Below are 16,464 nucleotides of genomic sequence, written 5' to 3' on the forward strand. Positions count from 1 at the left end.
CTAGGTCACACAGCAGGCAATTGGCAGAGCCAAGATCAGAACTCAAGTCTTCTGACACCCAGACCCCTGCTCTTTTCACTGAGTCGTGCTGCCAAACTTGAGAGTGTGACTCAAAAATCTCAAAGATTTATATTTTGCATTCGCTTTCCAAGATGCCAAGGGATTTTCACTCTCGAGACATGCAACGATCTTGGAGTATGGGTTGGGAAGGTTGGAGTGGTGTCACTGTCAGACTGGCCCCATGGGCTCCTGGAAAACTCCCAGGGTCCAGGGCCGGTCACATCAGCGGAGAAGGGCCTGTGGACATAGGGGACCTTCTGCTCTTCAACCAGACCTCCCACCTCAACTCTCAGGAACTCCCACAGGATTTCCCAATAAGGATTTCAGAGCCTGGACAGCCCTGTTCACAGCAGCTGCTTGTTAGATTCACTGGCATTTTCTGAGTCACTTATAGGAATGGCTAAGGTTGTGGCCTTAGAATGAATTAGCCGTGGGAGCAGAACGAAGACCTAATTGGTTATCCTGAGCCCAAAAGAATACTCAGAAACGTTCACAGAATTGCTAACAAAAATGATTCATGAGAAAGTGTTTTCTTATGCGCTTTTCTAAAAAAATACGTCCTTTTCCTGAAAAAAACCCAAAACACCAGATGGATAAACGCATCTGTATTTACAAAGAAACAAACCCCAAAGACACACAATATGTGAAGTTGTAAAAGCTGCCCAGTGCGTACAGATAGATTTGAAATCGTCCATTCGAAAACCTCTTTTATGGGACAAAGTGGGTGATGGTTTTCCCAAGCAGTAGACTGAAAAATGGGTTTTCCCAAATACATTTTTAATGAAAAGTACACTCCATTTTCCAAATGAATTCTGATAGAAGGATATCCAAGCAGGGCTTTTCAGAGAGATTAAAATAAAAAAAAATCAGGAGACTTCAGTCCTTTGAATAATGGATGCACAGAACAACAAATAGTCGGGGACTGATGGGGCGGGACTGAAGGGATTTGAGCCCAAAACTTAAATATGCATCTCCCTGGATTTCCCCTCTGTACACTGGGAGTAGCACGGAGTTAAACTGGTCCATCTCCCTAGGGAAGAAGAGGAAAAGTTACTCAATGGATGCTTTCATCTTTCCTTTTCTCTTTTAAACATTTTGCCCTCCACATGGCTACCCAATCACCTGCTTTCGTTAGACTGTAAGTTCCTTGTGAGCAGAGAATCATATCTTTTATCATTCTCTCCCAAGTGTCCAATGCAATGCTCTGCACTTAGTAGGAATTTGATAAATACTACCGCAAGGCTGCCCTCATAAATGAAAGTTTTTTAAAAATTTTTTTGAGTTGGGGTTTAAGAGTGCCAGGCAGAGTCACCAGGAACGGCTTAGAAGGATCTCACAGTCCTCTTCGCTCCTTTCCAGTCTCCATTGAAGAAGCCAAGGGGGAGTCAGTGAGTCTGCATTTGATTTTGCTCCCTTTATTCACTTCTCCCTCAGCCCCATAGAACTAATGTCTATATCTATATTTCATTTATTTCTATTAATGTCTATCTCCTCTTATTGACTGTAAGCTCATGTGGGTAGGGAACTTGTTTACCAGCCTTATCATTGTGTACTCTCCCAAACACTTAATACAGTACTTTGCACACAGTCAGTTCTCAAGAAATATGATTGATTGATTGATTGAAAGGAAGAGAAATGTTTTTCCATTTTATATTCTGCTCCAGAGAATTCTAGAGTTGGAAGGACCCTCAAGAGGTCAATTAGACTGTAAGCCCGTCATTGGGCAGGGATTGTCTCTATCTGTTGCCGAATTGTATATTCCTAGCACTTAGTACAGTGCTCTGCACATAGTAAGTGTTCAATAAATACCTTTGGATGAATGAATGAATGAATCTGGTCCATCCCTCTGCTTCCAGGTAGGTAGTGGTCTAAAGCACTCAGAGAACCTATATTTTTTTAAAGGTCTCAGGACCAATCTGGAGAATTTCCAGTACTCTACCAGTCTTGGCTATGGGAGGGAGAGTCAAGCAGAATGGAATGTCCATTCCATTCCTAGCTTAGGCAGTGGCTAGCCAGTGGAAGGCAATCTGCTACAAGTCAAAACTCCCCTGTGCTGGGCAGCAGTGGTTTGGGAGAGAGTCGCAGGCAGAGACTCGAGTTTACTGTGCTGAAGAAGGCAGTGGTAAACCACTCCCAAATTTTTACCAAGAAAACTCTTTGGATACTCTACCAAAACGATTGCAGACAGAGGTGGGGCATTCTAGGAGAGATGTGTCCATGGAGTCTCTATGAGTTGAAGATGACTCGACTGCATTAGACATGACTAGAAAAACTCCCCCACTAGACTGTTTCAGGGTTTTCTCCTCACGAGAGACATAAAACAGAGGAATTCTACCTCATGGAGATATTATGAGAAGACATCCTGAGCTGTCTAGAAATGATGAGGAAAAGTATTTATCCAGACAATGGCATCCAAATGGCCTCGATTGCACTTTGGAGATGAGTATATTCAATCTGTTAGAGTGCTCATTTATTCATTCATTCTTTCATTCAATCACATTTATTGAGTGCTTGCTGTGTGCAGAGAGCATGTACTAAGCACTTGGGAGAGTATAATAGAACAGTAAACAAACACATTCTCTGCCCACAATGAGCTTACAGTCCAAAGTGTATCCAAAGGCCAGGTGCGAGGGCAGTCTTGAATAAACAGTCTTGAATCCAAGTGGACTCTGCCCATTATTAAATGACTGAAAGGCTGCTAGGCCACTACTTGTCAGCTGTGTGACTGTGGGCAAGTCACTTAACTTCTCTGTGCCTCAGTTCCCTCATCTGTAAAATGGGAATTAAGACTGTGAGCCTCATGTGGGACAATCTGATTACCCTGTGTTTACCCCAGTGCTTAGAACAGTGCTCTGCACATAGTAAGCGCTTAACAAATACCAACATTATTAGAAGAGTGCCTAGTGCAATGCTCTGCATAAAGGAAGTGCTCAATGAATAGCATTAATTGGTTGGTTAATTGATGGAAATTGTAGTGCCCCACCCCTGCTCTAAATAATGATAATAATTATGGTATTTGTTAAATGCTTACTATGTGCCAGGCACTGTACTAAGCACTGGGGTGGATACAAGCAAATCGAGTTGGGCACGGTCCCTGTCCCTCATGGGGCTCACAGGCTCGATCCCCATTTTCCAGATGAGGTAACTGAAGCCCAGAGGAGCGAAGTAACTTGCCCAAGATCACGTAGCAGACAAGTGTCAAAGGTCGGGATTAGAACCCACAAACTTCTAACTCCCAGGCCCGTGCTCTATCATGATGTTGGTGACTTTACTTACCCCACAGCAGCCACAGCACTGGCAATCTCCACAGAGGGTGCCAAAGATACCATTGATCACCTGGATGGCACAAAGAACCATCTGGATGGCACTGATGATCAGCAGTGAGGAGAACAGGCCTAGATTCCAGGGAACTATGTTTTTAGGGCTTAGGCACAAGTCCCATAGGCTACGATCACTGAGGTAATTCCTGCAGAGGGGGAGGAGGGGAGGCAGAAACATTAGAACCAATAAATCAACCAATCAATCAATGGTATTTATTGAGCACTTACTACATGCGGAAGACTTTACTAAGCACTTGGGAGTGTACAACAGAATTAACCAACACACTCCCTGCCCATAATGAGCTTAGAAAGAATCTAACAAAAGAACGCAACAGGGAAAAGCAGTCAACACAGTTCTTTTTGGGTGATGAATCTTGTCCAACTGTCCTACAAACTACCGCAAAAAAAATTAAATAAAAAACCTTCAGAGAATTTAATAATAATGATGGTATTTGTTAAGTGCTTACTATGTGCCGAGCACTGTTCTAAGCGCTGGGGGAGATAGAAGGGAATTAGGTTGTCCCACGTGGGGCTCACAGTCTTCATCCCCATTTTACAGATGAGGTAACTGAGGCACCGAGAAATTAAGTGACTTGCCCAGCGTCACACAGCTGACAAATGGCCGAGCCGGGATTGTGGTTCAGCAGCCTTACAAAATAGGGCTCGTCTAGCAACAGTGCAGCTTAGTCCCACTCCTCACGCCTCATTTTAGTGACATCCCGTTAACTGAGAAGCTGTGTGGCCCAGTGGAAAGAGCAGGGGCCTGGGAGTCAGAGGACTGGGGTTCTAATCCCCTCTCTGCGGCATGCCTGTTGCATGAAGCTGTCCCATAACTTTTCTTTATTGCAGTTTCCTCAATTAATCCTCAGTGATCCCCTCTATAAAATGGGGATTCACCAGCTGTTCTCCCTCCTACTTAGTCTGTGAGCCTCACGTGGAACTGAGTCCAACCTGATCATTTCACGGTACTTTTGTGGAGTGCTTACTATGTGCCAGATGCTGTATTAAGAACTAAATAAGATATAAGATCATCACATTGGTCATAGTCCAGATGTAAGTGTAAGCTCGTCCTCTAGACTGTAAGCTTGTTGCGGGCAGGGACTGTGTCTGTTTTATTGAGATATTGTACTCTCCCAAGTGCTTAGTACAGTGCTCTACATACAGTCAGCACTCAATAAATATGATTGACTGACTGACTGTTTTTGTATCTACCCCAGCGCTTAGATCAGTGCTTGACACATAGTATGTACTTACCAACTACCAGACATTATTATTATTTGGTGGAAACAGGGTGGATTATGCACAAATTTCAGAGGTTTAAGCCTTGGTCCACCAATTTAGGCTGCTGTGCCACCCTCCTTTTCATTCAAGAGTATTCATTGAGCGCTTACTAAGTGCAGAGCACTGTACTAAGTGCTTGGAATTTACAATTCAGTGACAGAACTTTGCCAAATTTTGTTTTCCCCTCGCAAGCACCTCCCCCCGAGCAGTCTGGCCGTGACTTCTCCTCCCAGCCACGCTGACCTGGAGCCTCTTCAAAGCTTCCCACTGGCCAGTGCCACCCAGCTCATCTCAAGCCCAGGCCTGGCAGCCAGTGCCACCCAGCTCATCTCAGGCCCAGGCCTGGCACTGCTCAGCAGATCCAGCGCTGCCCAACTCAACATGCTTATCCCTGAGGGACCAACATCTCTGGGACTTAGAAGCCCCAGAGTCCAAACGTGGGCTTGTGGTGGACGTTTTTCCAGTTTTATACCGGAGGGTCCAATTTTCGGATGATAATAATAATAGCTATCTTATTTGTTAAGCACTTACTAGGCACTGTACTAAGTGGATACAAGCAAATGGGGTTGGACACAGTTCCTGTCCCACATGGGGCTCACAGTCTCAATCCCCATTTTACAGATGAGGTCACTGAGGCACAGAGAAGTGAAGTGACTTGCCCAAGGTCACACAGCAGACAAGTGGGGGAGCCAGGATTAGAACCCATGACCTTCTGACTCCCAGGCCCGTGCTCTCTCCACTACACCATGCTGCTTCACTTATGATCTGTTCCCTCTTCTCTACTGATACACGGAATTGGTCACGGCCTTAGGGGATATCACACAAACCGATGCACGTGACCTCACGTATGTTACATCTGGCAGGCGCCATAGCATGATAATGTCACATGTGTCATTTTTGATGGCATGCGTGCCAAATTTAGATGATGATAATGATTATCATCAGTGGTATTTACTGAGCATTTATTGGGTGCAGTGCACTGTTTTAAGAGTTTAGGAGACAGAGTTAGAAGATATATTCCCTGCCCACAATGAGCTTATAGTCTAGAAGGAGAGACAGACATTAATATTCATAGATAATTTATAAGATACAATTTATAGATCCTAGAGTATTTCTTTGGGAGGGATATCTGTTCTCCCACTTGCACAACTCTGTGAACTGTGGCACAGCATCCAAGTCACAGAACTCAATAGCAGGAGTTGGGGAAAGTTGGGAGGCTGGAAACTGAAAATCAAGTATCCAGTACCACCTTTATAGTGGGTAAGGGAAAAGTGGCATGACCTAGAGGAAAGATCATGGGCCTGGGAGTTAAAGGACCTGGATTCTAATCCCAGTTTTGCCAATTCCTTGCTGTATGACCTTAGGCAAATCACTTCACTTTTAGGAGCCTCAGTTCTCCTGTTCTTCCTCCTACTTAGAGTGTGAGTCCTATGTGGGACAGGGACTGTGTCCGTCCTTATTAACTTGTATCTATTCCAGGGCTTAGGACAGTACTTGGCACATAGTAAGCACTTAATAAATACCATTAAAAAAAAAGAAGGGACAGGCTGCCCCCAGACCAGATGCTTTCACATCCTACATTTCATTTTACTTTCCAAGCTATCCTCTGCATAGACTTCTGCCACTGAAACTCACAGCTTGGGAGCAAACCCAGTGTATGGAGGGAACCGGAAGGTGAACGCGACAGCTCGAACATGGCAGCTCTCGAGAAAGGCAGGGGTTCCCCTGCTGGAGAGTCACCCTGGCTTCTGCAGACCTCTGTGAAGACCTTTTCCGGGTGTGTTTCCCACGTGACATTTCATGATATATGTGTGTTGCTTCCAGTTGGCAAAGGAGTGTCAGCTAATCTTGAGTGTGGGCAGTGGAAGGGTTCCAGGGACTCCGATCAATTGCAAAACATTCTTCATCCTGAAACGCTTGTTTTCCTAATGTGCAGTGGGAAACAGATGACTTCCAGGAGGAAGTATGACTCTGTGGACCCAGTGTGCCTTTGCCCTTGTGTAGCAGGAGGAATGAAGCACAGTTCCCTGTGCTGGGTTAACTTTTGGGGGCCAAGGACTACCCATGGATAAATTTCTTTTTGCTGTGGGGACCATGGATTTCTCCCCAGTTAGCAGTCTCTCCTAACTCTCATCTCTTAATAATGAGACTAATAATAATGATGGTGCTTACTTACATTTACTTTGTGCCTGGCACTGTTCTAAGAATTGGGGTAGTTACAAATTAATCAGGTTGGACACAGTTCCTGTCCCACATGGGGCACATGCTCTTAATCACATTGTAATAATAATGATAATAAAAATTACGACACTCATTAAGTACTTACTCCGTGCCAAGCTGTGCACTGGGGTAGATAAAAGCTAATCAGCCTGGACCCAGTTACAGTCCCACATAGGGCTCACAATCTCTATTTTACAGAAGAGGTAAGTGAGGTCCAGAGAAGTGAAGTGACTTACCCAAGGTCCCACAGCAGACAAGTGGCAGAGCTGGGATTAGAACCCGGGACCTTCCGACTCCCAGGCCCGTGCTCTATCCATTAGGCCATTCTGCTTCTCCAAAAGAAATCTAAGGAGACTAGGTATATAGAGCTGTCCTCCACTCCCAACATCATTGGCAGTGAGGTTCACCTAAGAGAGGCGGGTGGGACTGGAAAGACCAAGGCGGTGGATCCTCAGTTTTGGCAGCATTGTGCATGCCAACCACCTCTCTCTTGCTGTGGGGTCAGTGGAAGTTCCAGAAAGCAACATTGGAAGCATCATGGTCTAGTGAATAAAGCATGGAATTGTGAGTCAGAAGGACCTGGGTTCTAATCCTGGTTCCTCCTCTTGTCTGCTGCGTGACCTCGGTTTCCTCATCTATAAAATGGGAATTAAGACTTGAGCCCCACGTGGGACAGGGACCGTGTCCAACCCAATTAGCTTGTGCCTACCCCAGAGATTAGAACATCATCATCATCATCAAAAAGTCCAAGGCTTTAGTGGACCCTGGCAGCCCCTCTGCTGGGGTAAGGATCTCTGAAGAGGCAGTTGGAGGCCTGTGCAGACACAGAGATGGGCACCCTCCCCGAGAGCAGCCTTGGGGGTGTCTGCTGGCTTCAGCTAGCAGCCTATTCCCAAAAAGAGGTCTACCCTAGAAGCAGCATGACCTAGTGGATAGAGCACGGACCTGGGAGACAGAAAGATCTGGGTTCAAATTTCAGCTCCGCCTCTGCTGTGTGACCTTGGGCAAGTCACTTTGTTTCTCCGTGCCTCGGTTATCACATATGTAAAGTGGGCATTAAGACTCTGAGCCCCATGACGGTCATGGACCGGGTCCAGCCTGATTAGCTTGTGTCTAGCCCAGCACTTAGTACAACATCTGGCACGTAATAAGTGCTTACCAAATACCACAAAAAAAGAAAAGTATCTAGGGGGGTGAGGAGCGTTATAATTCAGTCTAAACCAGCTGGCCTTGGTTGCCAGGGAATGGCTGTGATATAAGGGATAATGGGCTCCATCCGGGCGAACATATTGAGAAGAAGCGTGGTTTAGTGGTTAAGAGTCCGGGTTTGGGAGTCAGAGGTCATAGGTTCTAATCCCAGATCCCTCTCATGTCAGCTACGTAACTTTGGGCAGATCACTTAACTTCTCTGTGCCTCAGTTCCCTTATCTGTAAAATGGGGATTAAGACTGTGAGGCCCACGAGGGACAACTTGATTACCTTGTATCTACCCCAGTGATTACAACAGTGCTTGGTACATAATAAGCGTTTAACAAATACCAACATCATTATTATTATTATTATATTGTTGCCTGCAGCTTCCATGCTTCCCAGGCACTCTATGGTCTTCCTCTTACCCGTGCAAGAAGGGATAGTTCCACGTATTATTTGTGTTTGTCATGCATTTTGGACCCCTGTTGATGGACACCACTGACACTGCAAATGCATAGCCGGCTCCAAGGACTCCAATTCCAGCGAATATTATGGACGAAAACATCTAAAAGAATGAGGGAGAGAGATGGAGAGAGACAAAGAGGCCCAGAAAGAGAGAAAACAAAAATAAACACAGAGCAAGCAATAAAACAAGCTACTTCTAGCTCCTTTCTGGTGCAGTAAAACTGTACCATCTTAAGTAAACATGGCCAACCCAAGTTGAAGATAACCATTTGGCAAGGAGGTGTTTTCCAGGAGCATCACTGTAGAAGGCCCTTCTCAGCTGAGAAATTTCTGGAGGCTCAGTTCAGAACTATATGTGCCCATTATTCATGCAAACAGATCTGGGGAGGGTGATTCCTGTGTGTTGTTTCCTTGGTTTGGGGGGGACGTCAATAAGCAATACATCAGTATCTGATGCTGTGTCTCTCAGACCTTACAGAGTAGGCCCCAAAGACAAGAGCATTATTAGTGTGCATGAAAACCAAGGCTTCCCACAGGGAAAAGTGAGGTTATGGCAAGAACGTCTTTCTTTCCAAACACACCAGAAGGATTAACCCAAGCCCAAACAGGTGGAGTCTCCATGAGACAAGTATCTTTTTGGTGAGGATATTTTCACTCCAAATCTGCATGGACCAAACCTAACAGTGCCAAATAAATGTATGGGAAGAATGCACAGGTCAGGAGGAGTGCTTGGGCTACCAGCTCACCTCAAAACCCCTCCTTTGAAGAGACATTACATCAGCAAGTCCATCTGGTGACAGAAAAGGACTCCGGGGTCTCCAACCCCATCGTGATCCCATCCTGATAGCTCAGGATGAACGTAGAGTTGAACCAGGCCATCTTTGGAGGGAAGGGGGGCGACACAGACATCCAGCCCACAAGACCTGCGGATCTTGTGGACTCTTGACCAACTGGGAAGTGATACACAACGATGCAGTTCCCCAACCCAAATTCTCTCTTTGCATTGGCTCCCTTGAATAGATTTCAGCCAATCCCCAAAATTGCCACTAAAAGAACTAGTCACGCAATTCCCTTCTGCTGGGACATCACAGGCAACTTCCACTCACCCAGTAAGAAATATTTCAACACATATTTCAAGCACAGTTATTCCCCAAACAGCTTCGGTCACATTCATTTGAGGCATTTCTCTCTGATTCACCTAGAAGGAGCTGAATAATCTCACAAGAGGGCAAAATAAATCATTCACACACTGAAACAAGAATCCAGGGTGTGAAAATAAAGTAGAGTTTCCCTGAGCAGAGACTTAATACCCTAGTTCGACCGTTTACCAGCACACATTTTTCAGGACCCTACGATCTCTTTTATATCCCCCGATTAGACTGTAAGCCCGTCAAAGGGCAGGGACTGTCTCTATCTGTTACCGATTTGTCCATTCCAAGCGCTTAGTACAGTGCTCTGCACATAGTAAGCGCTCAATGAGTACTATTGAATGAATGAATATTGAGATTTCACCAGTCTTATCTTCCCCATTTGTTTTTAGAGTTGGTTCTTTCATGATGGAGGGAAAAGCGAGTATCTTAATCCAATTTTGGAAACTAAAGTGAGGTTGAATTTAGAGATACTGGGGTTGAGGAAGGTTTTTGGCCCTCTTTGGCGATTTCTCTGGAACAAACCTGCAGCAACTGAGGCCAGCAGGAAACATTAGCTGGAACTCCCCAAATGCCTGTTTTGGTGGATGAGGCAATCCTACCAGGCTACAGATTAATGTTTCTTTGCTGACTCCATCCAGGCACCTCCAGGAGGTTAGAGCAGAGGGAAGACATTGTATTTCTTATATCAACTCTATTGTACTCTCCCAAGTGTTCAATACAGTGCTCTACACATAGTAAGCACTCAATAAATTGTCCCTTCTTCTAGACTGTGAACCCACTGTTGGGTAGGGATTGTCTCTATTTGTTGCCGAATTGTACTTTCCAAGTGCTTAGTACAGTGCTTTGCACACAGTGAGCGCTCAATAAATATGACTGACTGAATGAATAAATACGATCGATTGACTGAGCCTGGCCTATTCGCTCGACTTTATCTAATCTTTGTTCTTCCTTTGGATCCAACTAATCTACCTCTACTTGTCACTCGCTCTCAACTTTCCCACTTCTGTCCTTGTACTCTGCTCCCTCAGCCTGGCTCTCCCTCCCTCCCCACATCAGACAGAACAGGGCCATTATTCAAATCCCTCCCGAGAGCCTACCTTCTCTATTCTGCCTTTCCCTATCAATTCCCAGCATCCCAGGTCGCATAAACTCATAGGCCAGTCCTAACTCTTACATATTTAGTTATACCCACCTACTAATATATATAGGTTTATTCACTAACACATTCAATTACTTATTTTGATTACTCTGGAAATACTCTTATGTCTGTCTCTCCAGTTGGACTGCAAGTTTCTTGTGGGCAGGGAATGTGTCGCTTGCTTGTTTCGCACTTCTCGAGAGCTCAGTACGGTGAACTCAGCAGCATGGCCTAGTGGTTAGATCAGGGGCCTGGGAGCTTGTCTGCTGTGTGACTGTGGACAAATCACTTAACTTCTCTGTGCTTCAGGTTCATCACCTGTAAAGTGGGGATTAAGACCGGGAGCCCCATGTAAAATGGGGACTGTGCCCAACCGGATTAGCTGGTATCTACCCCAGTGCTTAGAAGAGTGCTTGCCAAGGTAGGAAACACTTAACAAACACCTTCATTATAATCACTATTAAAACCATTATTGCTCTTGTGTCTGTCTCCACTATTAGAGTGTAAACTTTTTGGGGGCAAGGAATGTATCTACCAACTCTGTTGTATTGTACTCTTCCAGTGCTTAGTACCATGCTCTGTGCTGACTGATTTGTTGTCGTTTCTAGAGGACTTTCCTAGGTGCTTAATACAGTGTACTATACCGACTAAGAGCTCAGTAACTATCATTATTACTAAAATTAATACTACTCTGAAGCCACAGTGTGTCTTAGTGGAAAGAGCACAGGCTTGGGAGTCAGAGGTTGTGGGTTCTAACCCAGGCTCCGCCTCTTGTCTGCTGTGTGGCCTTGGGGAAGCCACTTCACTTCTCTGTGCCTCAGTTACCTCATCTGTAAAATGGGGATAAAGACAGCGAGCCCCATGTGGGACAACCTGATTACCTTGGATCTACCCCAGGGCTTAGCACATAGTAAGTGCTTAACAAATACCATTATTATTATTACTACTACTACTTACGTGAGTTGAGAAGCAGCATGGCCTAGTGGATAGAGCAAGGCCTGGGAGTCAAGAAGGACCTGGGTTCTAATCTCAGTTCCATCACTTGTCTTCTTTGTGACCTTGGGAAAATCACTTAACTTCTCTGTGCCTCAGTTACCTCATGTGTAAAATGGGGATTAAAAATGTGAGTCCCATGTGGAACAGGGACTATGTCCAACCTGATTCACTTGTATCTACCCCAGTGCTTAGTACAGTGTAGGGCACATAGTAAGTGTTTAACAAATATAAAAAAAAGAATTGATGCTCTGGATGCTGAATGGAGGGACAGGTCAGTATTGGCAGAATAAGGACTGAGAGAGTGGGGCAGGTGGTCTCGGCTCAGGCCAGGGAAGGGAAGGTCAGAGACTGTCCTGGAAGCAATGGCTTACTGGCGTGTCTGGATCTGTCGAAATAAAACTGACTCTGCATCAGATGCTCTGGCGATGACCAGAAACGGCTCTCCACTTACCGCAAACCTCTTTCCGCAGCCCCGGTTGCCACAGCAGCCACAGCAATCATTGTTCTTCAGACCCCGGAATACCAGCACGGGAAAGATCATCTGCCAACAGCGGAGACGTCGGAGAACAGTGAGGCGGGGTAGGGAAAAGCCAGCTCCTCCCCTCGGCAGTTTGTCCAACGGTGTGACCGACCACTGTGCTGATCGACAGGTGGTTCACCTGCCTGATTGACTGACTGTCCCTCTGTCTGGCTGACTAACTGTCCGCCTGTCTTATTGACTGATTGTCCCTCTGTCTGACTGTCCCTCTGCTGTCTGGCTGCTTGATCAACTAACTGTCCATCTGCCTTATTGATTGATTGTCCCTCTGTCTGACTGTCCCTGTGTCTGACTGTCCATCTGTCTGATTAACTGAATGACTGTCCATCTATCTGATTGACATCCACCTGATTGACAGTAAACGCTCAATAAATATGACTGAATGAATGGACTGACCCACCTTCTGCCTGACTGATCGTCTATCTGTCAGATTGACTGACCCACTATCCGTCTGTCTGATTGACTGACTGTCCATCCTTCTGCCAGACAGCCAGCCTGGCTGGTTCCTTCATGCCCTGAAGACGGGCAAGCAGGTCTGATCAGCCTGTTTGTGCATTTGCCTGACTTTCTGCCTAGCATCATTTGATTTCTTAAACTCAATTGAATTTTAATGCCTGCAGAATGTAATTTCGCAGGATCTTAGACCCTGATGCTTCTAGAGTTGTTTTGTTCAGAAAAGCTGATGGGCTGGGCCAGGGCTGACGAGGGCAAAAAAATCCAGGCTTTGTTAGCCCCGGGGAGGAAGAGTGAGGTGGCACCTCTTCATTTTGTCTCATCTACAGCCTCAACTGGAGTTGTGCTCCAGAGGTGTTAATGGGAAGGGCAATTGCTTGGGAGGGAGATTCCAGAAGCAAATTTTAAGTAATCTCTATGATGTAGCATCAGCGTGAGCCCCCTCACCAACCTCTGGCAGGACCACCCCCAACACCCTCTGCAACCCCTCCTCCTGCATCTGGGAGGGGCATTGCCTTTTCCCTTTTGGAGTACATATCATTGTCCTTGTGTTTTTAAATGTTTTTATGTTGTTATTGTTACATCCCTTCATAATTGTCTGTTGTCTATACCCTCTCTTATTATTCTTCAGATTGTGAGTCTCACTTTCACCTCTGAATTTTTCCCAGCAGTTAGTATTGTACTCTGCATAAAGTAGGCGCTTAATAGAAACCATTTCTACTTCTACTACCGCTATCACTTCTGCTATTACTACTATTACTATTAATGGGGTGAGAGACTTTTTTTCATTTTTCCTCACCTTTATTTTTCATTATTCTCTCCACTCATCACAATGATTACTTTTCCAGGGGAGATGAAGAGTAGCTTTCACTTTACTATGCCTCCCTTTAGTTTAGGTTAATTATCATCTATTAAGGCTAACTAAAACTGGCAATACAAAGCAGAGGTCAATTTAAATAACAATGAATAAAATGAGGTTTGCCTATTTTTATCCTCATATAGACATGAGTTCCTTAAGAGCCGGGACCCTGTCTTCTATTTTTATTGTATGGTCCCCAGCTCTGAGTATAGTTCTCTGAACACAGTAAGCATTCAGGACAGTGCTCTATATAGGGCTTTGCTCAGGGTATGTGCCCAGTCTGTACAGAAGGTACCCGGCTCAGTGTTCTGCACACAGTAGGTGCACAATCCAGTGCTCTGCACACAGTAGGAGCCCAGCCCAGGGCTCTCCAAATTGCAGGTGAACGTCCAGTACTCTGCACAGAGTAGGTGCATAGTCTAAGGATCTGCACAGAGAAGGCACTCTGAAAGTGCTTAAATACTGGGGAAGATGCTGTGATCCCAACAGATTTAAGCCACCGGCTTTTCACGTTGCCAATGATTCCTGCCACGTACCGAGCACATTACCAAATACAACACAACCCCCAAACCACCTAGACCCTGCATCCACCAAATGTGTCTCAGACCCAACGGGACATCCTGGCCAAACCAGGCTACCGAGGTCACTCTCCCCCATCCCAAGTGTTCCAGAGGATGAAAGGTGAAGCCCCGACCACAGGAAGTCAAGCAGGTCCTACTCACCAAGACGCCGCATCCCAGGATTCCGGCAAAGTACCAGACCTCTTCTGAGAGGTTTTCTTTGTCGTCAATGACCTTCCCTCCGGGGAAAAACAGCAGGATGTTTGCCAAGGCCCCAAGTACAGCTAGAGGGATCAGGGTCACCCCCAGGCACCTAGCGCAGCTCCCAGTGCACATACTGCTGAGACAAAATTGCCTGCTTTTAATAGTGCCCCCTCCTCGTCCTCCTTTTCCTTGAGCTCCTTCTTCTCCCCTCTCTCCCCGTCTCCTTCGGGACCTCTAAACTGGAGCTCTTGAGAGCTGTTTCCCCCAGTCCAATCCTGGGTTCCTTTAAGGTGGGCGTTGGAGAAAAGGCGGTGGGCTGCCTGCAGCCCGTACTCTTTTTCAGCCTCTCGGGCGAACCTTAAGCCAACTGTGCCATTTATATGCGTTGCCTAGAAGACCTGTCATTTTCTGATCACCATAAATAGATTACGTTGGAAGGATTGTTTTGTCATGGAGACCGATGACCTCTGTTAATGTTCTACCCATCTGGAGGAGGCCCTTAGGTGGCTAGAAACAAAGTGTGGGGCTGGAAAGAACTCTGTGTGTGTGTGGGGGGGAGGGGTGGGCATGTCTGTATGTGTGTCAGTCTGTGTGCATGTGCATATATGAGGACGTGTGTGAGGACGTGTGTGTGTGTGTGTGGCATATGTGAGGACGTGTGTGAGGACGTGTGTGTGTGTGTGTGTATTCAGGAAGTGGAGGGGGAGGACTTTGGTTGGCTTAGCTAGCATTTTCAAAGCACCACATACCTGTCCAACCTAAACGGAACTTCCCCGGCTATTATGCAATCAAATTGTCCCTCTTTTTCATTCAGTCATATGTATTAAGCACTAACTGTGTGTAGAACACTGTAATAATAATAATAATGTTGGTATTTGTTAAACACTTACTATGTGTAGAGCACTGACTAAGCTCTTGGGAGAGTACAATACAACAATAAGGACTGACAATCCTGGTCCACAATGAGCTCACAGTCTAGAGGGGGGCAGAGACAGGCATCAATATAAATAAATAAAATGACAGATATATCCATAAGTGCTGTGGGACTGGGAGAAGAGGGAAGAGCAAAGGGAGCAAGTCAGCTAAAGCAGAAGGGAGTGGGAGATGAGGAAAAGTGGGGCTTAGTCTTGGAAGACCTCTTGGAGGAGATGTGCCTTCAGTAAGCCTTTGAAGGTGTGGGGAGAGTAATTGGCTTGTGGATTTGAGGAGGGAGAGCGTTCCAGGCTAGAGGCAGAATATGGGCCAGAGGTTGGTGGTGAGACAGGCGAGATTGAGGCATAGTGAGAAGGTTAGTACCAGAGGAGCAAAGTATGTGGGCTGCGTTGTAGAAGGAGATAAGCGAGGTGAGGTAGGAGGGGGTGAGGCGATGAGTGCTTTAAAGCCAGTGGTGAGGAGTTTTTGTTTGATACGGAGGTGGATAGGCAACCATTGGAGATTTTTGAGAAGTATGGGCGTGACACACCCTAAACATTTCTGTAGAAAGATGGTCTCGGCATTGGAGTGAAGTATGAACTGAAATGGGGAGAAGCAGGAGGTTGGGAGATCAGCAAGGAGGCTGATGCAGTAAACTAGGCAGGATAGGATGAGTGATTGTATTAATGTGATAGTAGTTTGGATGGAGAGGAAAGGGCGGATTTTAGCGATGTTGTGAGGCCGGTAGTCTGCCTCAGATCACCCTGGGAATTCTCACATAAGAAGTCACGGCTTATAAAAGATTCACTTCAACTCATTCCTATCTTGCTGCCTGCTCACCCCCCCAGGTCAGTCCCAGGGCTCCAAAGCTGACCCCCGGGAATTGTGCCCTGATTCCAGTCTGACCAGCATGGGGAGCGTGTCAGAAGGGGGGAAGTGGATACCGTCCATCTGCTGGGGTCAGCTCTCTCCTGGGACCTGGAAATTGAGTTGGCTGGCACCTTTCTGGAAGAAGGAATAGTGGGTGCAAAGGAAGAAAGAGGTGGAAGAGATGTAGGGGGATGGAGAATAATGATCCCCTCTTCTTAGAACTACCTCATCAATCAATCAATCAAT

The 16,464-nt window shown here is 46.0% G+C and overlaps 1 protein-coding gene across 1 annotated transcript; it reads right to left on the reverse strand.

Moving 5' to 3' along the window:
• Nucleotides 1–820: 820 nt before the first annotated feature.
• TM4SF4 (transmembrane 4 L six family member 4) lies at nucleotides 821–14,852 on the reverse strand. The gene is made up of 5 exons (XM_001509636.4): nucleotides 14,395–14,852; nucleotides 12,274–12,363; nucleotides 8,498–8,637; nucleotides 3,337–3,526; nucleotides 821–1,090 (listed from the first exon to the last, which is right to left on the reverse strand). Exons 1-5 carry the CDS (start codon nucleotides 14,566–14,568, stop codon nucleotides 1,073–1,075), a joined length of 612 nt encoding a protein of 203 aa, XP_001509686.1. The 5' UTR covers nucleotides 14,569–14,852; the 3' UTR covers nucleotides 821–1,072.
• Between the last annotated feature and the right edge of the window lie 1,612 nt (nucleotides 14,853–16,464).

Source organism: Ornithorhynchus anatinus, chromosome 1 (genome assembly GCF_004115215.2).
Source record: "Ornithorhynchus anatinus isolate Pmale09 chromosome 1, mOrnAna1.pri.v4, whole genome shotgun sequence".
NCBI lineage: Eukaryota > Metazoa > Chordata > Mammalia > Monotremata > Ornithorhynchidae > Ornithorhynchus > Ornithorhynchus anatinus.

Bases quoted from the DNA above. Each gene is read 5' to 3' on its own strand.
- TM4SF4 (XM_001509636.4), bottom strand. From the start codon at position 14,568: ATGTGCACTGGGAGCTGCGCTAGGTGCCTGGGGGTGACCCTGATCCCT. The intron at 12,364-14,394 runs GTGAGTAGGACC...CGCTGTTGGCAG, and splicing joins TCCTGGGATGCGGCGTCTTG to ATGATCTTTCCCGTGCTGGT. The intron at 8,638-12,273 runs GTAAGTGGAGAG...TCATTCTTTTAG, and splicing joins GCTGCGGAAAGAGGTTTGCG to ATGTTTTCGTCCATAATATT.